Below are 26,490 nucleotides of genomic sequence, written 5' to 3'. Positions count from 1 at the left end.
CTAGGTTCCTCTGGATGGCATCCCATCCATCTAGTGTGTCGACTTCACCCCACAGCTTGGGGGTGCACTCAACCCCACTGTTGTTTTCATTGATATAGATATTAACGAGTATCAGTCCCAGCACTGTCCCCTGCAGAACACCACTCATCACTAATCTCTCTCCAGATATTGAGCCACTGGCCACTGCTCTCTAGATTCGATCCTGCATCCCAGTTCTTTGTCCATTGAACAGTCCAGCCATCAAATTCACATCTTTCCTATTTAGAGAGAAAGGTGTTGTATTGTGTCAGAGGCCTTACTAAAGTCCAGATGGATGACATCAGTGGCTCCTCCCTTGTCCATCGATGCAGTTTCATTATCATAATAGGTCACTAAGTTAGTCAAGCAGAATTTGTCTTTGGTGAAACCATGCTGGTTCTCCCATATGACTTCTCTGTCATTCAAGTGCCTTAGCATAGCTTCCAGGAGGACTGATCTATGATCTTTCCTGGCACAGAGGTGAGACTGAAATGGTTAGTCTTTTTCTTCTTCATTTCTCTGATCATACACAATTTCTTATGTTCTACTAATAAAAACAAGGAAGTCATAGAGATGGTATATTGTTGAAACCAGCACAGTTCACTGGTAGATATGTAGTATTAATTCCATGCATATTTATGACTTAAACTAATAGAATAACTAAAATACATGTTTGTTCAATCTGTGTGTTCCAGCACAAGAGGAGGGATGATTTGTCAATTTGCTGATAGCAGAAAAATTATGGACTCCAAATTAGTGAACACTAATACAAGTTTTGGAGGGAAATGTGATGTAGTGGAAAGATCTCTCTTGGTTCTGTCACAGCCCCATTCAGAGCAGGGACAGAGCTGTGACACCCCACCCTTTCTCCCTTTCCCCCCTCAGTTTTTCCCACAAATCCTGGTTCATGTTCACATTCAGACAAGGCACATTTCTCCTCCAAGCTACTGGATAGATCATCAAAAGGCATGTGATTGGGCAAGTGCCAGATTTTAGTTCTGGTTGTGAGATACCACAGACCCAGTGCAAACTCAAAGGGAAAAGAAAAGGAAAAGTTTTGTTCAGGAGTCAGCAGTTCCTAGCAGGACTTCTGTGTGGTTTCAATTGAATCATTAAGAATTTTAGGTAGTTGTACTCTGGTGATTTTCTCCATGATGTGTAAATTGGAGTTTTATCCAAAAATTCATCACTTGCTTAAGTGAGAATGGATTTGAACAGAATAGTTTAAAGAAAAAAAGTTGTAAGAATTTATTCACATAGTCAATCTAAAATATTTTTTCATTCTCTTTTGACTGAATTGTCCCAGAAATTCGGCCTGAGGCTTATAACAGAGAAGTAACAAATTTAAAGTCTTGTTTGAAGAATGAAATGTGTGCCACTTTGCAAGGTCTGTTTTTTTTCATCCCGAACAAATAATTACTAAAAATATAAACTTTTATTTTATGTTATTCTTAACAGTGGTTTCTTCCAAAATGAATTTCCATCTATGCTAGTCAGTATTTTTTCTAATTAATATTTTCATTGAAGCCACCGTGTCAATTAGCTATACCAGCAGATCAAAATGAAGAATGGGAGAATCTTCCCTGCAGCTCATGTTTTGGACAGATAAGTTGAGGACTATCTCTTGATAATTGATGCATCCTGATTGCTGGAAAAAAAACATCACATGTTTCCCACTAGTGTTATCAGAGACTCAATAGCATATATATCTTGTGCACAATGACTAGATGTCCTTCCAAAATCACGTTAAATTTATTTCATTATATTAGAAGATCAATGCCTACTGTTCCCACTTCATTCTTATTATAAATTGGGTCACTAGGCTGAATCCTTTTTAGGGAAGCATGTAGCCTGTGTTGTATATGTTACCCTGGAAAGTGATGGCTAACAAATAGTGCAACAATGTCAGAAGGAGATGTGGCTCTTCTATACAAATTCCTTTCCAAATTGCACCAGTTTAGCACTGATTAACTCATTTCATTATAGTGCTGTCGCTCCTGACATCCACAGGAATAAATGAGTAAAACCGGGAGCCTGAATATTTTTTTACTGAATGTTTATACACCTACCTTAGCAGTCTGAAATAATGTTCATCTCTAAAACAGATTTTAGTCATACTACATTGATCAAAGTGGATTGTAAAGCTCACTTTAAAACAAACAATAAATTGATGAGTGCTAGAAAAAAGAAAGATCGTAAATGCAGTCACTGTTGAGTTTATTTTGTATCAATGGAAAGGTGTATGGACCTATAGAGATCTAGATATTGCACTAGGACTGACATATATATAGATAATTATAGAGACATGCTTTTTGACCTTTATAACTACAAAGAAATTTATAGGAAAGAGAAAAAACATCTGAGTGTTCTAATACACTCAAGGTTCATTGACATTTTCACGTAGTATGGCTTTTCAGATATTACATCCTGAAGAATTAGCAAGAGTCTTGAAGAATGTTAGCATGGTACCTAAATGTCTTCAGCTAAGCTGGAGACTCATACATAAATTTCTATGGTGGTATTATATATTCATCATGTACCAAATGATTTCTGATGATGTTAAGATATATAGAAAAGTGCCTGTCCTGCCCAAGACAACATATTTATCCTAACTTCTTTATTACTTTTAAGTATTCCTTGAAGGTCCTTGGAAGGTAAACAAATTTGTTCTGACAGCAGATTTTCATACTGGATTACCCAGTATTTCCTGCTGACAGCTGACTAGTGTTGTCCACAGTTAGAGTGTAGTACTTTAAGAATGCTTTCTCTTGATGTACACACAAAAGACTTTTTCAGTACTCTGCATTGGACTGCCAAGTCTGGACAGATTCATACAGCTAAAATGTTTCAGCAATTTTTTTTTAAACACTGCAGAAAGCATGAAGTAATTTTCAACAGGAAGAACAAAATGTTCTGTAGGTATGTCCAGGGGGATTCTCTTGTAAGAAGATACTGTGAGAAAATTTATCGTTTGATGCAGTCTAGCATTTTCCAGAGGTAGTATCAGTCTTTGTAAGCAAAGAATAAGTTATCCCTGGCAGGAATACGTTCATAATAGAAAAGCTGGAAAAAACATCCTTCACAGGAGAAGAAATCCTTCTTCATTCTGATTCAGTTCAGATGTTGATGAACTGATATTTGTTCTTCCTTGTGCCTTTGCCATGTAGGCTGCGCTTGAGAAGATTGGTTATTTTTTCTGGAACTATTGGGGAACCAAATACCTTTTTGATAGCTAACTCATGTATTCACACATTAGTTTGCAATAGGCTGATGTTCTTTCTATGCAGCATTTTACTGGAAATGCAACTGAATTCTATTTCTCTGGTTTTGCTTATGTCTGCTTTGTTTTTCCTTGCGCATTTCCAGTTTTTCATTTTCTTGCCTATTTTTTGTCATATTCAACCTCCAAGAGCTTATTGTTCAACTTATTCTTGTTACTCTACTGTGCCCTCCTCCACTCCTTTTTTTTTTTTTTTTTTTTTTTTTTGGACTTAGACCATTCAATCTTCCTCCTTTCTCATAAAAGAAAGCATAAAAGCAAAGAAAATATATGACCATATCATACATTTTCTCATTATTTTCTGAACACTGTATTTAAGCATTGATTTTAGAACCAGAATTTACAAATGTCTCTAGACCATATTTAGCAAAATAGCATAGTATTCAATTTCAATATGCTGGAGCTTGGAAAACTTGTTTGTCTGTGACTGTGCAGAAGTTCCATGATAATAGGGAAGTGTATCTGTACTTGCTTATAGGTGTTCCTTCTAACCATGCAATGAAAGGTACAAGGCTGTTTGTTCTCCTCTTCAAGGATGGCCTCTTAAGAGAACACTGTGAATATTCTTAATCTGATCCACAGGCAGGTAGATACTGGAGTCACTTTCCAGAAGCTCCAGACAAAATAAGGATAGTTATGCCAGATGAGGTGTGTATGTTTTCTTCTTCTTTCTGGTCATTTAGATGTAACTGAGCAAACTATATGTCTGACTGAATAAACAAGCAGAAACCAGTCATGTGACTGCGAAATCATCTGGAAATGCAGGGCTGGCAGTCAGAAAAAGTATGTTCATCATCTTTGGAGTTAGTAGAAAGAAGTCATAAAAAAATAGCAGCATTGTTAGATTCTCATCAACTTTTCTTCTCAGTAGAGAGTCAGAATCACCAAAGTTGGAAAAGACCCACAAGATCATCCAGTCCAACCATCCACCTATCACCAATAGGTCTCACTAAACCATGTTCCTCAACAAAGTGTCCAAATGTTCCTTGAACATCTTCAGGGTTGGTGACTCCACCACTTCCCTGGGCAGCCCACTCCACTGCCTGGAATCAGACCACTCTTTCAGAAAAATAGTATTTCCTAATGTCCAGCCTGAACCTCCCTTGGTGCAGCTTGAAGCTGCTCCCTCTAGTCCTATTGCCAGTTACACAAGAGAAGAGGCTGACCCCCAGCTCACGACAGCCTCCCTTCAGGATGTTACAGGGAGCAGTAAGGTCTCCCCTCAGCCTCTTCTCTAGTAGGATAGATACTAGTGCATGTTCTGACTTTGGTAGTGTTCTCACAGTCAGTCTGCCTCTGGTACTATCCTGCATATTGTTCTCAATTGTTACATTCTTATATACATCTGAAAGTGTGGGTGTAATCAGCCTGTGTCAGGCAGCACTGTCACTGGATTAATGAAAAAGCAATCAGTTTGGGGTTTTTTTTTATGCCATCTAAATGCGTGTTGCAGAAGAGGGCTGTTTCTTCATTTTTAAAGAAAAAAATGGACAGATTTTCTTACTGTGTAAGAACAGAAAAAGCTTTTCTAATCTTCAGGTTATATTTTGATATGGTCCTTCAGGCACCAGCTTTAAAACTCCCATTAACGTTAACAGGAATTGTTTGTGCCTCAGTCTAAAATAATATTTTGAATCATTTTTTTTTTTTCTTCTAGTGATGTAAAAAATTCCCACAACCTTACTTAGTATATTTGGTTGTGACTGCAGACGGTAAAATGCAGTGATCTCAGGACAATTTAGAAGGGTTGGTGTTGTCTTTTCCTGTGTTGAAAATGGATGAAAAAAATGTGAGACACTTAAATGTCCAAAGAGCAACTCACAGAGTGAGCAAACTAATGAAGAAGGGCTCTTCTAATACTTTGACATTAGCCTCTGAACCTTCCATAAGGCAACGCTGACATACTTCCTAATATTTGTTTTTCAAGTAAGATTATTAGAACTTCTAAGAGGTAATTTGTGCAAATAAGAGGATTTAGATGAAAATAAGCAGTTTAAAATAGTAGGGGTAATCTTTTATATTTGTTTTCACCAGCTCTGCTGTTCAGACAAAATCAAAGATTAAATATCAAACTGAGAAGATTTAAACAATATTTCCCTGCTGAAATTTTAAAGATGTTTTAGGTAATGTCTTCCATTTCTATGGCAAACTGAGTATGTTTCTCTTTTTGCTCCAGACAAGTGCTGGATTAAATTGTAGTATGTTAATCAGCACATGCAAACAGAATACAGTTTGGCAACATAAAAAAGATGCTCCATTATTTAACCACGTGAAAAAGAATTTTTAGTTTCATGTGTCCCAATCTCTTAATCCCAGTCTTTTCCCTAAAGAAAATCTCTCTAAAATGAGGAATGAGATAAAACTTCCCTTGCATTTTGATGGGGATGAATATTGAGGTTCCAGTTGTAACTGGGATAACTAACGGAATCACATTACCAAGGCCAAACAGCAGCTACAGACAGGTGAAAAACCTTCAGCCTCTTAGAGGTGAAAAATAAATAATTTTTAAAGGTTGTATTGGTCTTGCGAGGATAGTAATTGCAGTGAGACCAATTGTCAAAGTAAGTCTTGTGTTTGGGGTCTTGAAAAGATAGGCACTGAAAATGAATGTTTTAGTTTAATAGGCTAGCTGATCATACACTGGAAGTCATTATGAAGTGATTTAGAGAAACCTTTTTTTAAGATTTTTGTTTAAGTTAAGACATATATTTTTTCAGAAATATGTATTTCTCTTTAAACTCAAATATGCTTGCCTGCTCCCTCATACACACATGCATGTCATATTTTTACCCAGGATGTTGTGTGCGCCAATCATTATTGACTTGATCTTTCTCTTCGAAAGAATGTCTGCCCAGGTTGTTAAAAATAAACAATTCTCTGTAGGCTTTATCATCTTCATGCAAAGTGCGGGGGGGAGGAGTATTTCACCCAGCTGTATACTGAAGAAAATGGCTATCAATTCCCTCCCTGCTGGAGAGGCACTCAGGAAAAGTAAAAAAATTAAAAGGAAAATAGCGTTTCCAGCTTGGGAGGGACAAATGATGGAATGTGGTGAATTCCCAAGATTATTGGTGTGTTTAGGCCATTTTCCATCCAAATTACGATTCATGTCCATCTGTCACAGACTTTGATCATGTCACTAACTAACAACTGCCATAGCTAGACTCCAAGTTGTGTTAAGTTTGGAAAACTTAGCATTGTTATTGGAAATGGACAAATGGCTTTCAGAACCTCTTTGCAGATTAAACTCCCCAAGGACAGCTCGTGTATTCCTTTCAAACCCCACACTGCAAATAATGTAAATTGTTAGCAGCTTTGTGGCTAGTGAGAATGCCTCTTGATAGTAGTCTGTGTTGCTCTTTCTCACAAGTGATTTTCTTTGCTTACAGGAGTGGCAGAATTTAGGCATTTGTAGACACTTGAGATTACTGCTTGTTTCCTGAAAAGCTCCCACTAACATATTTTTAAATACTTGAATTTGGGTTGTTGACCATGAAGTTGCATATATTTATTTAATATATGTCACTTCTTGCCATGTATGCTTACAATTTTTTTGTCCTGAATGAAATTCATCCAGTGTTTTGAGTTTTTTTTTTGCTTGCTATAAGTATACAGCTCAGCTGTATTTCTATCCTTTGTGTCAACATTCAAATTCCCTTGTTCTATGTTTAGCTTGAATAATTACCAAACCATTTGCAATTAGAACTCTAGGATATGACCTCACACTGATTTATTCCTTCGTTTCTTTCTGTATTTAATGCATTTCAGATACCGAAAATACCAAATCTTTGTCCTTTTATTTTGATGTTTATCAGTAATGGAAACATTCCAAAACAATCAGCCAAATACCTATGCTTTGTTCATTTATTGCCTTCTCTGAAGATAAATTGACTGTACTCAACTCTCTTCAGCATTTTTCTTCACCTAGATATTATTGCCTTGTGCAGCCACCCCAAGGTGACTGTTATCACTTAATTAAATCCTTGCACGCTGGGAAGAAAAAACAACATTGTTCGTTCATAACCCCAAGGAGGTTTTTTTTTTCTTTAAGCCACTAAGCTTTTTCCCTGTTTTATTAACTTATTCCTGGCTACAACAAGACATACTTTGTTGATGAGCAAAAGGTTGTATTAGTTTTTTATTTTCTGGGTAAACTTATCTTTTCTCTGGGAAAAAAAAATAAATAAAAAAAATAAAAAAAAAAAAATGTGGGCATTACAACAAAGAAAAAAGTGGGATCTCTCCAAACCCTGCAATTCTAGTAAAGGTTTGTGTAAACATCAAGCTAGTAAAGAGAAACAGGGGAGTAGCAGGAAGGAAATGAGAAAATAAAATGCAAACATAAAATTGGAACAAGACAAAAAAGTAAGGTGATGTGTATATACACAGAGAAACGACTGCAGTGCTAAGGGAAAATCAGCATAAAGAATGGCATTTTTTGAAGAGAAAAATACATCAGGGCTCTTTATGTTACTGTCTAGGGCAGCATCTTTTTATTAGCCTCCTGGTTAATGTCTTCTTTCTGTTTATTGATTGTAGACTGCACAACACTCTGTGTATTACCTTTGCACATTTTTTTTCCCACAGTGCACAATCCTACTTGAAAACTGTAAGAGGAAATATTGCAGATGAGCCATTCATTGAATATGTGAGACCTGTGATTTGCTTTTATATTCCTTTAAGCACAATACTCCATATGAGAAAGTTCACTTGAAGCAGTAAGTTGCCAGAGTATGCTGCCTTTTAGCTCGTTTCTAGTCCATTAAACGAAGGACCAGAAAATAGGTTTATCTGCTCTAAAATTTGGGCTCAAACAACCACATATATTTGTTCATGATGGTAAATCATTTTGATACCTGCTGTGTTCAACAAGCATTTAGAAAAAGTAAATGCTATTTAAAGCTGTAATATTTTCAGAGCACTTTATGCTGTGGTATCATTTGTATGAAAAGTGTAACATTTTAGTGTGTAATAGGACATGGCTTTGAAGTAGTTGGATAACTGTGATTTTTAAAATACTGCTACGTGTAACATGTAGACTATAATTATTGTATGTCACAGCAATATATGTTTGTGTGTGAACTTCAAAATATTGCTGGATTGATGTGGATCTGCTCCAAATCCATCATGTCTGTAATATACATTGGTAGTTAGTTTCTAGAAATTCCCTGTTTGTGCTACAATTTCAGCCTGAATTCTTTGATTATTATTTTTCTGTGCATTTACATTCTTGTCCACAACTTTCTGAATCAAAACATAATTTTACAACATTTATATAGATTAAATTTCTCCTTTTCTTAGCGATAACAAAAATCTTTTGGTTTACCTTCAGAAATTCAAGGAATGCTTTCTAATCTGTGAGCAGTGGATTTGACACCCACAGGGATATTAACCCATACTCTGTGGTTTTGTCTAATCTGTTTTACCTTTGAGGCCTGTAGACTATCTATCTGCACATCATAATGAATATATCACAGAGATATCCGTAGTCTGTCTTTTTCAAATGAAGGAAATTTATCAGTTACAAGGATTTTAGGTATGGTTTGGTTTGAAATTACTGTTAGAGAATTGTAAGGAAACACAAATTCTGCTCTGAATTAAGTTTTGGGGTCAAAAAGTTGAGATCCTTAAGAAAGAGATTTGGCATCAGTGAGATCTTCAGGAGAGGACTGTGGCCAGAATTTGCTGTTAGATTTGTTACTCCAGATGCACTATTGTCAAATAGCTGCAGTATGTGAATACTTTTTGGTTTTGTAAAACATTTTTCCTTTTCTCGAGAGTTCCTAATTGCAAATTCTGGTTATGCATTTACGTTAGATGCAAACGGATGCAACAGATGAGTTTTGAATCTGACAGATGCGAACAGTTGCAACAGATTGCAACAGATGAGTTTTCAAGAATAATTTTAATAGTAGCTTGTGTTATCAGTGGAAGGAATAGTGTCTTCATTGTAGAGTTGGGAAATGGCACAGGTATTTTGTGGGGGAGAATTTTATTCCAACAGTACAGCTAGAAATATGTGGCAAGATAAAGTGCAGCATAAAACAAGCATGCTTTAAAGTTTCATGCAATATGAATGTCTGTCATTTAGGGTCAAAAAGCCTTTTGAATTTCCAAGCACCCTGCTAAGTTTATTTTATCATCTCTTAAAAAACATAATTTAGAAATAAAAACAGTTTGTCTTAAGTGCCATAGGAAATATGCTTTAGCAAGTTGAATTGGAATCCTGCAATGGATAGAACTAGGCTGAAAAACTGTTTGGATTTTAAACACTAACAGAGAACTCAAACAGTCCTCTCGGATGTGTAAAACATTTGGTTGTATTTCTGTTGCAGTTACTCTGTGTTGCGTATGCTTCTGCGTTTTCCCATCTGGTTTCAAGCCAGAATCAGGGAAAGACTGATAAAAAACCATTTCTTTTTCACTATAGTGACTGAAAACAGATTGAAGAAATTCAGATAAATGTCGGAACTCATTAAAGCATGACCACTTAAATTTATTTATTTTAAGTTAGAAGGGTTGCTGCCAATTAAAATGTCAAATTTATATGCAGAAGTCTATCCATGCTGCTTCCTCTGTTGTGTGTCAGGCAGCATGTTCATTTGGGCAAAGTAGCAGTACAGAAAGTGAACCAGAAAGGCATTCATACAGCAGCATTAAAGGCATTTACCAGAATCTAGCTGCCTTTGTGATTTTGACTTAAGGTAGGTTTCCAGTGATTTAAGGAAAGAAAATGAAATGGAGAAAATAGTAAGCTACTGAGACAGGTAAAATTAATTTTGAGGAAATTCTGTTTTGTATTTTATTTATTTTTTTTACAAAATGGTTGAAGTTAAACCTACACTAGAAGTTCTTATGTTTGATGTGCCACGAGTAGGACTTGAAAGTGAGCTGTACCAGGGAGATGTTGTCAAACTGCAACATTACAAGGCCTCCAGGTAGCAAGAGCAGGAGTTTAACGCTGTGCAGTAATGATACCAACATCACTGAATAAACTGCCTGCAATTTAGAGAACCAAGCAAACATGTAAGGTATTGCTTAGGATCTGCAAATAGATATTGCTTAAGGCAGGAGACAATAGCAAGTGTATGTGACTTCTTAAAAGAGTCAAAAGGAGAATAATATCACAGTGGATGCAGAAAAAGCTAGGACTTTACACTCTTACTCACTCTTGAAAAGAATAGAGGAGTTTTCTTACACCAGTTCTGTAGATGAAGGCAATTTTAGCACAGTCACCTTAGGAAGAGGCTTTAACGTCAGGTCTCACAAGTTGGAATGAAACAGAAAGTAACAGTATAGAGCAGTCATGTCGGTTCTGACTCAGGACAAGGGATAAAACATACTGATTGTTGACATGCACAATAAATAACATTAGGGATGGTGGCATCAAGACTTATTTGGAGTTCTTTAGATAATGTGGTGTGTGCACTATTGGCACAGCAGACAGATATTGTACTCTGCAATCTGAATGAAATCTTGAGCACAATTTGATGAGCGGGTTATTGATATTTCAGGATGGAGCTGTTCCAGGGGACCCCTTAAGGGCATTTTGTGACAGTGTGGCTGCACGCTAAGACTGTAGTAAACATACAAGGGAACATTTTCACATGGTTACCATGAAACTGACTTTTTAAAGGTGATCTTGGTTGAAACCTTGTATTTTTGGCTTCTGCTGGTTGTTTATGGGCAAATCATAACCCACTCACTCCTCCCTATGTTAGAAAGTAGGATTTTTATTAGGATATACCGATCCTTCATTACCCTAGCAGTCAGAGGTGCCACTATCATGTATTAGTTTGCATTTATAAATGAATATAAGCCTTATTCACTGAACAAACTGCTCAGTTTATATGTTTGAATTTATACAATGAGCTGGTAAACAGCAAAAGCCATACTTATTTTTACCTACAAAGGCTTGGGGGGCGGGGTGGGGGGGAGGAAGAGGGGTAGGGGGAACAAAAAAAACAACAAAAAAGAACTGATTCATTGCTTGAAATTAGTCAGGAACAGACTTCTGATTCCATCAGGATAACTGGTTTTCATATACATGTGCAGTGCTGCACTCCAGTCTCAAGACACTTGAAGGAAGTACGGCAACACAGCATAGAGACATCAACTTTACTGAGTAGAATTCAGATGCAGTGGCCATTTTCTTCAGGGGAAGATTTTGACATACTTCTATTAGTACTGAAATATCTAACTGGTTTCAATACATTGCTTTTCATGCCCACCTAAACCTTTCTAGTAACTTGCAGGATTTGCTCATTGCAGTCCAGATCCTTCTTGTTTCAAGGGTCAGAGAAGTACAAAATCAACAGTAACAGTCAAGGAGACATTTCTTTGCTGATCTTCAGTAAAAAAGAAAATGGCTGCTTTAACTTTGTCCAGCTGTAGATGTATACTACAAGTCTTCAAAGTGAATACTATGGAACTGCTACAGAATTCCATACGTGTAGGAAAACTTGGTGTAGGAAATGGATCTACCACCTTAGTACGCAGATTAGTGACAGCTGGAGGAATTCTCAGCTAATTAGGACCAGGTTATGCTTTCTTTGGATTACAACATGGCATAAAAGGCTGAAGATAAGAACATAGGATTGTTGGGGTATTTTTTGGTATTCATTTGTTCTTGCTGTTATTGTTTTACCCATGCATATGTCAGAGATTAGTTAGAAAAGACAGTGGATTTGATGGACTTTGACTATGTTCCTTCTATTGTTTGATCTTATTTTCTTTATATTCTGTTGTCTATAAAGTATTCCAAGGTCTATAAAGCATTCTCAACATGTTCTTTCAAGAAGAATGTAAATCCATATGATAGACTATGTAAAGGACTCAATTTGTCATTAAGATCTATTTTGGCTATCTTTACCACCACCTAATAGGTTAAAGATGCTAAGCATAAGCCTCTCATCCTGTTCTTTCCTGAGCAAAGCATCTCTGCTTCACATGTTCTCACCTCCATTGTAGTTTCATACATATGTACTCAGCTGTGGGCCTGAGGGCTAATTCTCACAAGCCAGTTGTCAGGACCAATCATAGGAGCATCCTGAGCACCTGCTGATGAGTGCAGGTGTTATTTTAAGAGTACAGTTAACAAATCTTCTATTTTTTTTCCTAGTTTTTAAACAATAAACATTTGCATCACTTTATCTGTTTACTTTCACATAGTGTCAAATTGGGTATATTTGAAAAAAAGGTTAACCTCACAGGCAATTATGTTTATGTATGATTTGAATGGTCCTTACATAAACTGAAGTATTCGTACAACGTAACAGAAAGGGGTTTTAAACTTGCTACTTTGGAAACAATAACATTCACAGTAATACTTGTTGCTCCCAGTCAGCTGTACTTTTACAGGCACTTCTACCTGCACTATGGGTTCCATTCAGATCAGATTCTCAGAGTTTCTTTTTGTGTGTTCAGACTGTGGTGCAGATCCAGGGACATAGCCCTTATCCTGTCAGCACTCCATAGCTCCTGCTACTGTGTCAGTTTACCCTTTTGGTTTTGGCATTCATGGTAATAAATACTGTAAGCACCTGCAAAATATCAGGTCCTTAGGGTAGCACCTCTTGGAGCACAAATGTGTGAATGACCAGAATATTTGTACCAACAAAGAACAGAAACCACTTGATATTTAAATTCTGTATATCCAAAGCAAAGCCAATCAATCCACAGCCAGATATACACTTAACCCTGGTTGAAACAATCAAATTCTCAGAGTAACTGGTAAATAATGTAATCTCTATATGATAATACTTACTCTAAATAGTACATTGGATTGTATTAGATGGGGCAGTTAATGGCATTACAGTCTGCTGTCCAAACAGTCTGGAAGCATAACTAGACATCCAATATAATTGAAGGGTAGGAGTTCATCAGGAACGGGCATCATAAAAATGATAAAGATCATAAAGGTCAGTGCTTTAATACACAACTCTCACAAAACTGAATTTTAACTAAGTACAGCAGTGTTGAATCCCTCCCTCAAGAGTCTTTTTTCCCCCTTTTTCTTTACACTAATTGTGTACCTTTTTTCTCTCAGGAAAGAGAATAGTAACGAGATGATAAATATCCTGCCTAGTAAGGTTTTAACTTCAAAAGTATCTGGCACTGGTTAGTATAGTATGTACTAATGAAATCAGTGTTTTCTTTCAGCAATGAATAATTTATGCAGAAGAAAGGAAAATTAACAGTAGCATTTTTCAGTGAGAGCAGCAATTTTTCATCTTTTTATTGTGTACTAGCAGACCCCAGGATGGTCCGTTAGTGGTTTACATGTTCTGTTGAAATCTTATGTCTACATACAGTAAGCTCGCTTTTCTTAGTTACTTTTCAGATATCTATTCAAACAGTTAAAGCTGAAGTTACTCAGACTGAATAGTTCAGATTGATCAGACTTTTGAGTAGTTCACTTTTCACATGGAAAAGTTCAGTTTGGAATTTATCAGAGTGCAGACCACAGACCTGGAAACCACAGATACAGAAACACAGAGGGAATGCAAAGTTTATTTAACATGTTCTTGCAATGAAACCTTTATGAAACTATTTTCATTACATTTGTTAAAAGAATGTATGTATGATTTATTATCTTTCACCCACTCTAAAAAAAGCAAAGAGAGTAAACTCATATTTCCTGTCTCTTAATAGAGGATGCTATTCACCTTGTAAAATATTTTACTCAAAAGAGATTGACTCATCCACAGCACAGGGATGAAAATGGTTTAGAAACTTCAAGTTCTATCATGTCATCAGACTATTAAAATCTTAATGCCACGTAAGTTGAAATAACCTGCTCTACTTCAGCCATGGCTGTACTGCAAAAGATACTGGAGCACTTCTAACAAATAGTTTAATTCCCTCAGTGCACATCACTGTGTGCATGAAAATCTGCATGTAGCATTTAAACAGTTCAGCCCAATAATTTGGATCAGTTCATCAAACAGAAGCAAAATGAGCAGAGATACAGAGGATGTAGAAAAATAGTGCAGGTACTTGACAAAAAAAAATAATAAATAAATAAATCATGTAGATAATTAAAGATCATCTGGTTTCTATCATTTAACTCAATTTTGTTATTCTGATTGGTATTTTGACTTTAATATGGTTTTTCTACATGTTACATGAAAGGTCTGGACAAAAAAAAAAATCTGTCTTGGATTTTAGTGAGGGCTTGTTTTTGTTTGTTTTTTTGTTTTGTTTTGTTTGTTTTTTCCCACATTATTAAGCCTATTTCTTTCTTCAGATAGCAGTACATTTCAACCCAAGGATATAGTTTTTTCACCTACTACAATGCCAGCTTTTCAGTAAGTTTAATAGCTTTCATGGTGTAGCTTTGCCTGCGCAGTCAGGATGGCTCAGGATTTTGTAGAAATATAGAATGGTCTTCTAGAAAATATTGAAATTACTATCAAAAAAGACCCTAAAAGTAATTTATTGCTTTTGCATTCAAAAATTTTTAAACTCTTGCTGTAGTTTTGTTTGTTTTCTTTTTTATTGTTGTTTTCTTGAACTTTCATAATTCTGAGATTTGTAATCTTCCCACAATTCTTAGGCTTATCTCTGATATTTATCAGCTTCTTGTTGGTGAATATACCTTAAGAATACAAATGCCAGATTAGATTTCAAATGTTATTCTTTTCTCTAAATTTTTCTTCCCTATACTTTCTTCTTGTAGCGATACTGATCTGATACAAAATCTTATTTTTAAATCTAATAGTCTGCCTCTTCAAGTTTTTTCTGCTTTGGTTACATGTATGGGAACTGTTAAATCATGACCATGATTGACCACCTGAGATGAGCACTGACTGAGCTGTGGGAGCACAGGTGAAGGCAATTCAGCTGCCTGACTGGAAGGGGTGCAGCCTGGTTGTGCCTCTCCTAGGCCCCATTTAAGGGCTGACTGCCACTGGAGAAGGATCTCTTTCTGCAGATTGTTCCTCTTGCAGTTTTCTCCGTGAGTGTATGCGAGTTAGTATTTTTCATTTATTTCTGATTATTCCTTTCTAACCACACCACTCTATTTTTGTTGCTTACGTAGTTGCTCTCTGAGTCTGGTGAAAGATTCACTGAAGGAATCAGTAAAGTTTGATCTTTTGTTTCTTGGTTTCAATCTATGGAACGGATCTTATTATTGGCACATTTCTTTTCTGGTACTTCCTTGTTGTCATGTGTTGCATCCTGACCACAAAAGCAAAGAGCATGAAGATGATCACTTAGGAGCTTGGCATCAAAGTCTTTTCTAACCACATCCTTTGAGCTTGTCCACTTGCATCATCTTTTTTTACTGCAGTTGTTTTGTTGCCAAATACATGTTACTTGCCAAATATGTGCCTTTGATTCACAAGGAGTCACATAACTATGCATGGACTATGATTGAAAAATGGCAATGGTATGAGGGTTGAAAACAGAATTTTCTGTTTGTTGGGATTCTTGCAATATGGAAGAAGAAGAAGAAAAAAAAGCTTGTTGCCCAAGGAACACTACTGACAGTCTTATGCCTTTTTATTTGGATTTTGTTGCTGTTGTACTTTGCTAAGTATTAACAAGACTAAAGAGAAAGAGGAATAAAGTTTCTAGAGATTTTTTTGTAAGTTAGCAGATGATCTAACTTTATTTATATTGATGTATCAAATACAACTCATATAAGGTCATTTTTCCAGGAATAATATTCTCCTTTTCTCACAATACTTAATTGTGAAACCCCAAGGTCAGATTTTTTCCACCTAAGCAGTTACTATTTTGTATGTTAGCATTGCTGGGGGATATTACTCTGGTGTATTTATAGGGAAAGAGCAGTAAATGGGCACTGAAGCTTTGAATCTGAGTACTGTTAGTAGCTGTCTATGCCATTCATTTTATTTGAGAGCCCTGACCAAGAATGCTTGCCATTTGGAGATGAAACTCCAAATGTGTTTTTGTTGCCATCCTTAGTAAACTAGGTTCTTAATTTATGCTATTACACAGTAAATGCACTGTACAGTGATATGTCTATTGCAGGTGGAGAACTATTTGCTTTAGTAAGTGTCAGTTGCATCGTATAAAGCCTCTCACTTAAAAAAAAAAAAAAAGATAATTTCACTGTTATGGAATGTAGTATGTTTAATTGGTGATAGGCTTTTTAATGCTCAGCTCCAGTTATGATATTAATATGTTACAACAGTGAAAAGTTCTAATTAAAATGATCTGTTTGCTGGGAAAAAGTTTAGTATATCAATTCATCTATTTTATCAGGGGAAGTAGTCCCTATCTCCTGATCAGAGCCTGAGATAGAAGAAAAACATCACAGATGCATGCTGCATTGGACAAAGAACACAAGCATGCATTTAAATCATGTATATCTTACTTTTTACTGATGTAATTGTGAAATATGTTCTTTTTGCATTCATAATTAGGGGTGAAACAGATGGTGAAGGCTTAGTTTAAAATAATCTATCATTAAAATAACCTAGCCTACTGGTAATTCTTCACTCTAACTGGAGTTTAGGTCGGGGTAACAGGGTTTTTTGTGATGTTAGAGTACACTAGAAGGAATTAGGGACTGCATGGATAGTATGAAATATGAGGATATTCTCCAGAAGGACACTATAGTAAGACCCCAGTGAATTAAATTTGTCTGTAGTGGGCATATGCAAAAATAGCTGGGACAAAATTCCTCTGACAAATATAAATCTATTTAGTGCAATGCATTATACATTAGCACATATTCGGTCAAAGTGGTACAGTGGATTTAATATCTTAAAAGAAAATAACTTCAGTATTCAACAAACATTGTACAAACCACTTAGTATTTTGGGTTAAAATCCTGTGCTTTACATTTTCATATTATTCTGATGTCAGAGGACATAAATTATAATTATTGGCATTATTATTCAAAGGTGCTGTAGCTAGTGACTTTTACATCTGAGTCTCACTTCCTTCATGTCTACCACATTGACTTGCTGATATGTGACAAAGGAAATCTTATATCAGTCCTGTCTTTCTAGCTTAGAACAGTTTTCAGGAATAAGAGAACTGGCTTAATAAATCAGATACTTCCATGTCTTTAAAGCATTTATTTTAGTGCTTCCTCTAAGATTTCATTCTCTAACAGCTTCGAAAAAAGCATATAGATTTCAGCATGGTATTATGATAAATCTTCTCAAGGAGGGGCAAGCATTAACATTTGTGTCGGTTCTTTTTCATCTTAATCCAACCTTGGTTAATAATCAGAAAATTCTACATAGCGGGTAAGAAGATGTAATTAACCCTTTGACCCCAGAATCTTAATTGGCGCCTGTTGAAAACAGTGGGGCAGTATTAAAAAAAAAAAAAAAAAAAAAAAAAAAAAAAAAAAAAAAAAAAAAAAATTAAGAAGTAGCCTGTGGTGATTGAAACAGCGTAATACATAATGGTTTTCTGAAATAAAAGTACTGGGGAAATTCAGCTTTAATCACATTTTGCGTATGAGCCGGAAGTGTAGGTTTAAGCAAGAAGTTTCTGGTATTTTAAAATTCAATTGTGCTTAAAATTGGCATGGACGTTTACCCCAGGCATTTTTAAGACACCACAGTAGATGGGATAGCACAAAGTTTATGAAAGTCAATTTCTCTTTTGAAAATAGAAACAAAATGAAGTCAAGAATACTTTCTTAACAGAAGATGTTGTACTTTGATAATTTCCTTCAATGAAAGCAGGACATTTTATAGAATACTCGTTACTTTGCATGCACTATTTATATGTCATAGTTGATGATAACCTTGGAACTGTGGAATATCCAAAACACAAATCCTATCTGCCTTTGACCTATAGTGAAGTTCCCACTGGAAATGACAATGTGCTGCTCAGTTTAAAAGAGAGTCTTGAAAGCTGACTAAATCCAGTACCCTTCTCACATCTACTGGCTTCTTGGCTATGCAAATGTAACATAAATAATACTTCCAAAGATTTCTCATTAAAACAAAATTGTTTGTAAATAGACACTGTGATACCATGTACTCTTCAGCAGTATACAATATAACCCCTGCTATGTTATCTGCCAGCTTTCTCTGAAGTCTATTGCTCTCTTGGCATGCACAAAGGACATACGCTTTATGAAAAATTGAAAAATTTCAACACGCATTACTTAAATAATAAATATTCATAAATAATACCTATGAATAACGAATGAGGCAGTCCTTCAGAACTACTGTTTGACCTGTATAAGGAACAACAACACTGTCACAAAAGGGGTCCATCTCAGTCCTTTTGTGTGGGTGGGAGGAACTGCCTTGCACTGGAAGGTGACCATTTCTTCTACTGTTTTTATAGTCATTTTTCTCTGACGTGAGGACTTGAGCAAAATATATTTGTATTTGGAGCATGGAAATAGTTAGCTGCTCTATTAGCAATTAATCAGTGGTCCTTCCAAAATATGATTAAGTAATCTTTCAAATTTTGCTCAATTAAAAAAATGGTGGATTATGTCAGTACTTTTATTCAAACATAACTTCAGGAAGCAGGGAAAGGAATCAGGGAAAAAATACATGACCAGCACATAGTTGTCTCAGTTGTTTTACTTGGCTTAATTAATTTTTATGGTACGGAAAATGACTAGTTATGCATGAAGCCTACAGAGTTGTAGGTATGCTACACTGACCCTGACATTCCGTCAGTGGTACCATAGTAAACTGCCTTGTAAAATTAGGAGGTAAAAAGTAAGGAATAATCTCTCAAAGGAAAGCAGAAGAACAGGATGAAGCTTTAAAACTGTTTAACTGGAGGACAAGGGTGAAATGGAGAAGTAATGTGAAAAAGCTTAATATGCTTAACACTTCTCACATTTAAGACTCCTCCCAGTTGCTGGTTACTTTAAAAACTTAAGCCATAAAAGTTGTAATTTATTTTTACTCTTGTGCCTACCTGAGATTTTAGTTATTTATATATTTCCAGCAAAACTAGCCTTAGCCAATTTCAAGTTAAAACTGAGGAGAATATTTGTACTTAGTGATGAAAGCTTTCTATAAATTTTTGTTTCATAGAGAAGCCTGAGTTCCTAAATAAGATCATGCTTACTTAGAAGAGAAGCAAGAAAGCCATTGTTCAGAGAATTATTTTACTATTCTCCCAAAACTCAATCCAGTTATGCCAGATAATTAAACAGTAATATAGTGTACTAAACAGAACAGATTATAAATGTGCTCTGAGTGCATGAAGCCTTTTTACAGTAAAAGAGGAAGGGAATCACACAAATTCAATATGTTAAAAATGGGAAGAGGGGAGTTGTTTTTATATAATACACAAAAAAAAACCTATGACATTTCTTTCTGCAGAATATTACTGAGCCAACAAAATAATTTGATTCAAAAAGAATCTTGAGCACACTAGTTTTAGGAGTAATTACATAGAATATCGCTTGTCATGATGGTGCAAACTAGTAACAATCTGAGGTTAGAAAGAAACTTCTAGGCTGATCTAGGCTGATCATTACTTACCTAACTGGCACTGATTTTTTTTGAACACTGTTCTGAGGTAAGTGCAGACTGTTGGATCCAGGAAAATCAACCACTGCTGGTACTTCGATTCAGTGTGGCAAATTGTTGTTGGGGAATGGCACGTTAGCGAGGACATACATGAGTGGCAAGGGAATCAGGGTGACAGTTTTCTGTTTTATTTCTAACAGAGGATTAAAACAATTTCCTCCAAGGAACCTGGGACAGAGAATCACGACAACTTATATTGAGACTGCTAAAGATCTATTCTTCTCATCTTTCTGTGCTAGGGAAAGTGGATAGTAACAGAAGAAATTTGTACATGGGGAGATCAAATGTGTAAAGGTTTTGATTGTCCTTGTATAGATCCAAGTTTGAACTTCACTGCTCCAAATTTTCCACCTGTTATTGATGTTAAAATTCAAGGAACTGATGTTAATCATTTGAAAAGAAATGATGATGATTTATAAGAGGCCATAAATGGCTTGCAGAATGTAAACATTTTTACATGAAGGAAATCTATCTAGATTTACATATTTATTAATTCATAAATATAAATTAGAGTATCTTTTTAATGCAGTATGAGCTTGTTTTCCAATGTGTGGTGTATATTTTTTAGAAAACATGGGTTTTTGAACCATCTACTACATCAGAGTGGAGTGAATGCTTCCTAAAGACTAGCAGTGTATTGGAAATTAAGAAGGAGAAGAATCAATGGAATTAAAAAGTAGAAATCACTGTTCTGTATTTTAAAAAAGACTGAAATGATTACATGACTTTGTTGTCAAATATTTCCTTGAACTTGCCTGCTTCTGTTTCCTTGTTCTTCCAAAACCATGTTGATCACTCAAAAGGTGTAGTTATGCTTTTGCTCTATGCATACTTTTATCCCAAATGAATTTTCAGGGAGGGATACTTTGGGATTGTTTCTTGTGCACCTTAACATTTGGGGTGTTTCATGTCTCCTGATATTTCTATATCTTTTGTTGTTGTTGTTGTTTGTTTGTTTGTTTTGAACTTTCAAGTTTTATAACTTCGTGATTTTTACATTTGTAATATCTTTTTTGTTTGCCAGTAGTCAGACTCCTAAAAAGCATAAAACTAAAGGCACATGTAGTATTTGAAAGGCAATTTGTTCCTAGAAAAGATTTGCTTGTGTTCCTAGACGTATATTTCCATCTTGATTCACAGTGATTTACTCCACATGTCAGTTTAGAATATAGTCCTTTGTTTATTAACTGCAGTCATGTTTCAAAAGATATGCATCAATCTGTGCATTTTTGCACTTTGCAGTTGCAGTGGAAGCTGCATCCAAAGACAGAACCTGTCAAACTAAAGTCTGATCTAGAGTTTTATACCAAAGGAATGAAATTCATAACATTTCTATAGGCTTAAGCTGTAAACATATTTGACAGTAATCTGCTGATTGGCTTTGTTTGTTGTCTCACAAAAGGAAAATGGTGTGTGTGTAATCCTCAATTAATTAACAAATTATTTAGGTCCATAGTGGTTTGAGTGATGGTAGATTTATTTTTTTCTTTTTCTCATTTTTTTTTTTTTTTCTTTTTCTTTCAGATTTTGTTTTTCAGTTTTCTCTGCTTTTATTCTGGGAAGTCAGGGGTCTTCTTACATATCATTTGATTGGAAGGCTATTTGTTTTCCTTATTTATTTCTTCCTGTAAAAAAAAAAAAAAATTAAGAACATTTTATTTTTCTGTATTTTTTCTGTATGCAAATGAGATAACTTTATATAGTACATGGCAGATGTAAGCAGAACAGTAAGCCCTTCAACTTTGGAATATACTTGTGTTGATTTTTAATGTATAAATTTCATAAAGAAATGGCCTTGAGGATTCAAGTCAAAAACACACATCTGAATATTTTCCTCAGTTTGTTCTGTGATGCCTCTGCTTGAATCTATGTCTATCTAGGATTTAGAATTTATAGTTAATGTATTCACTATTTTTTTCTTTCTATGCAGTCCCTGGATGGATTTGTATTTGCACTAAATCAAGAAGGAAAATTTTTGTACATTTCCGAAACTGTCTCCATCTACTTAGGCCTGTCCCAAGTAAGTACATGCTTTCAGTTCTATAGCATAATTGTGTGATGTGTTCTTCTGTTTTTCATTTTAAAAGAAATTATAACAATCTAGTTTCTGTATTTTGCATGGATTATTCAATTAGTTATTTGAAGTTGCATCTGGTTCATCCTGAGAAGTAATTGAAAAACATGTCTATCGGTATTGGATGTTCAAATAAGATACACTTGTGCCTGAAAACTTTTTGCCATGAAGGATCATTATTAATTTATTGAGAACAAATGAAGTTTCTTTTCTTGGTTGTTTTGAACTTTAAACCTCTATACCTGATAGGAAAGGGATACGTTAATAGTACTTCCCTTGTGTCCTATTACTGGATGTTTATGGAGTACCCTGCATTATCTAGGGAGCTGACACAATGACAGGGAGTCATTTGGAGTCAAGAAATGCTGAAAGAGACCATTAAAATGTCTGGCAGGGAGGGTTCCAACAAGGACACATTTTGCTGCTTCCACAAATGTTCAATAATGTGAAGAAAATAAATTTAATATAGTATTTTTAAAATGTAATTGCTAACAACTGTTTTTCAAAGATTAAAAGGGAGGATGGAAATGAAGGGAAAGTTGTTTGCTGGTACTTAGACCTAATCCTGCTGTATTCAGAAATCTTTTGTTAAAATAGCTTCTTTCTACTTGGACTTAGAAATGCAGAAGAAAGATTTTACATGATGATTTGTGGGGTAAGATATCTGTTCCTACTGCAGTCACTCAGAGGAGAAAAAGAAAATCTGATATAAATATTTATTTCCTTTAAATTAGTATCCATACTGCTATGAGGAGGCAAGTATTAGCACTGATAACTGTTAGTTTTGCTGTACCTCAACCGTAATGAAATGGGAAATTTTAACTTTTCGTGCAGAAAATGGCTAATTTTGAATATTATGTCATGAGAATTAGGATAGATGTTCATTAAGTCATCAAAGAAAATGCAATAAATTGGTTTTAGTAAGTTCAGTGATTTTTATTTTCAGTTGGCTTTAGCAAAGCAAATGCTAAAGCTGTTTCTTACTCATATATGTATTTTTTTTCTCTCATTAAAGTCCCTTGTTTTGTAATAGACTCTAATCCCTGCCTTAATCTGTTTGGGAATTGGTATCAAGAATCTCAGATTTTGAAATTGGTGCGCCACCATGTTGCTAATACAGTAAGGAATCAGAACTTTAATGTTTATTATTGTCTTATGCTCATATTAATCTGTTTTATGCATAGTATCCAACAAAGTTTAACAGGCCAGTAAAGAAGAAGGATGGATAATTAGTTTAAGCAGGTAAATGCTAATTAGGAAACTCCTGAAAGGCATCCATTATACAGTAGCTTAAAACAAATTTTACAGCCCTGGTTAGTGGTGTAATCCAAATTCTGTCAAGGCAACTGCATTTTCTGTAATTGAGATGTGTATGTTTGCTTTGCATAACAGATGGCTCTGTATGCTTAGACTGATAGCTAGGAAAATAATAATTGCATTATTCTGGCCAAAAGAATATTAGCTCTTGGGTTTTGGCCATTTCAGTCAGTCCTCCTGCCAGCACAGCATATGCACATATATGGATTGGATTTTCAAGGAAATTGATGCATCTGGAATAGTGTGGCCATCTGAAATATCATCTGTTCAAGAAAAAAATTGGCTTTAACCCTATGCTAGTCCCTCGTTAAAAACATTTTCTAATATCTTTATAACTCACTAAATCTTTCCTTACTCTGAACTTACATCCAGTTGGTGTGGCTTTGCACTTCATCTTGATCCCCATATACATTTCAAGAAAAGATTCTGCAATCTTCTTTGCATGTTAGAGTCTTTATCAGCAAAAGTGTTTCCTTATGTTCATTGCTGATGATATTGATGGAAAAATGATATAAAATCACAATCAGGACTGTGGCCTTTAATATGTTAGCAGATTATATCAACTGAGATCTGCTCAGATATCTTTAATTTTCACTTGTCATCAGTCTTTACTTTGTATGTCTCTGACTTACTACATTCTTAATGTATCGTTTGGTTTTATGTTATTGTACAGCGAGGTTTCCAGCAATTATAAAAGGAGCACTGTAGCTACTTGACCCTAAGTCATTATTCAAACTGTTATTTGTTTGGGGGGGAAAGTAAGGATATCCTTAAAATCAGTCCTGAAACTATACATGGAAATGCTAACATTTCCCCTGCAACAATCTTAATTCTGTATTTCTGAAAGAGAGTTGTTATGCATGTGGCATTGCATCTCTTGCACTGCAAGTAAATACCGATGTGTCCCTATCCTGATACAAGCCCCACTCCCGACTGTGTATTTGTATAGAACCTGTAGGCAATTTTGCATTTCAGAAAGTCTGGATGTACATTATAAGCATTTTTATTTGAATCATCATCTTGGAGTGCTGACTTTGGAGTCTTATTTTTTTATTCTTTTTTATTTATTTATTTATTTTTCATATGCATGGAAGTTGTGTATAATATGTTTCGTACTTGCAAAGAAAAAAATCTCACATCTCTTAGCAATGGGAAAATAATAATTGTACCAAGTCTTAACAGGTGAAAACCCTTTTTGACTGAACCAGTTTTTCTCTTCTCTGAACACTGCGAGCCAGTGGTAGAAAACAAACGGATACTGATATTCTAAGATAGCTGCAAGGCTAATAGTAAAAAAATCTGATAAAATATTATCTTGGAAGGTAGTCTGGCAATGATGATAATAAAGTTACTTCTGGCAAAAATGACAGTGTATTCAAACAGTAAACAAAAATTAAAATAAATATTCTTTCAACATTGCAGTGAATGTAACTTGCATATAGAGAACACTTTATCTCTCAGCTAATGTTAACCAAGAATTTCAAGCTAATTTGGCAGGCATGGTTTTTGGTGTTTCGGAGCAGGTCACTGTGGAACTGCAATCAGAGCAGTTTCAGAGGATGAGGACATGCTGAAGTAGAGAGAAAGACAGTGTTAGACAAAAATAAGGACTGAGAGAAGAAATAGAATAAAAGAAACAGAAAGAGAACAAAATCTCCCTGTTATATCCTTAGTCTTTATAAATAGTCATAGCCCAGATATAGCTGGGGCAAGTTGGAATACTCCAACATACTTTCAGGATCTGCAGTGCATGTTGGAAGAGACAGATGTGTCTAGAACCACGTGGTATAGCAATTATTCTTCTTTTGGACTACATGACCAGTGATTGTGTAGCTTCCCCTTGTGCCAAGGCAAACAGCTCTTGTTACACTGTACATCTCTAGTGATGCAAAATTGCTTTGCCTATGTCCTCAAACATTTTCAAGTTAGTAGGCAATTTTCAAAATTCAGCCCCAGATTTCCTTTAAGAAATGGAATTGGGCACTTGGAAGTTAATATAAAAACCTACCTAATTTCAGTTCTTTTGCAAAGTCTTTTAATTTAGACTTAGTGCAAAAGTATGCTGATACAAGTAGTCCAGAGAGGGGAGAAAAGTCCATCTGGAACAAGGGGTAAAATTAACATACATGAGAGGTTTCAGGGTCAATATATATTTTTAGTATGGACTGATAAGCTAGGTGAATATCTTTCAAGAATGAAATTCATAATCATCTCTCACCAGCAGTTGTACTCAACAAGAAGTACATGCATTATTTCCCTTCTGTGAGGCCCACACCTGAAAGTAAGATATTTCACACCTTTCCTACAGCTTGTCCAGAACACTGACCAGGTTTATAAATTGGCGTATTGCAGAGAAAGCTCATTAAAAAGGAACAGTGCAGCTGCAGAAATAATAAAAGATAATAGAGGTGAAGAAAAAAAAAAATAAAAGAAGAAAATTGTTGAGATTTTGTAATTTTTAAAACAGAGCAAGCAAAGCCAACAAGTATATTACATGTGTAGTGTTACTAATAGCATAACCTATCTCCTTACTTTGGCTTTCTATGCATTTGTTCTATGAAATGGCAAATAAAATTATAGCTACAGCACACAAGTACAAGGTCAAATAAATGACAGTACTCAGTCTATTTGTGCAGCTATTCTGAAAAGGAACCGTGGTGCCAAATGTGGTTTATTTGAATAATAAAGAAGAATTAGATTCCCCTGATAACTTGGCTGAGGGCCAATAAATCACTGGAGGTTAAGAATGCTTTGCAACAGCCGTGTATTTCTTTTGCTTTTGCAAAGCATAAACCTGAACTACTCTGCTCTACCTGTTTTTCAATGCAAATCGGCTTGAGGTTAGTAGATGGTTAAAGGATTGCTTTGTGCTCTGTTTGCTTAAAAGTACTATAAAGCCAAACTTGCACTTGTTCTGTAAGTTTTACCCCAATTTCCCACTGTGCCATTATCTAAATAATAATTAAAAAAAAAAAAAAAAAAAAAAAAGAAAGAAAAAAAAAAAGAAAAACCCACAGGAAATTCACAGCAAAAATACATTCCTTCAGTTCTTTAAGCATATCCAAACAATAGCAAAGAGAGGGTTTTTTTAATTTTATTTATTTATTTCATTGCATTCTGAATTTATATAATACTTTATGAAAGGATAATTTCTGCTGATCTAGTAAACTGGTGCACTAGCATTGAATAGTTTGACCTCTTTAAAAATTACTGAAGCCTGGGTAAAAAATTGTTAATGTGTTTTTTAAGGAAGTTATTATTTCTTTTAATATTCAACATATGAAAGTTCATTTACTTTC

General features: G+C 35.2%; 1 protein-coding gene across 7 annotated transcripts in view; it reads left to right on the top strand.

Moving 5' to 3' along the window:
* The window catches only part of NPAS3 (neuronal PAS domain protein 3), a 583,321-nt gene that overhangs the window by 381,238 nt on the left and 175,593 nt on the right, over positions 1-26,490 (top strand). For all 7 annotated transcript variants that reach the window (XM_072338280.1, XM_072338278.1, XM_072338279.1 and 4 more), the window contains one exon: positions 21,731-21,820. In XM_072338280.1, coding sequence (XP_072194381.1) covers positions 21,731-21,820 — 90 coding nt within the window. The remainder of the gene's footprint in view (positions 1-21,730; positions 21,821-26,490) is intronic.

Source organism: Excalfactoria chinensis, chromosome 5 (assembly GCF_039878825.1).
Source record: "Excalfactoria chinensis isolate bCotChi1 chromosome 5, bCotChi1.hap2, whole genome shotgun sequence".
Taxonomy (NCBI): domain Eukaryota; kingdom Metazoa; phylum Chordata; class Aves; order Galliformes; family Phasianidae; genus Excalfactoria; species Excalfactoria chinensis.
This window is presented reverse-complemented; position numbering and strand designations above follow the sequence as displayed.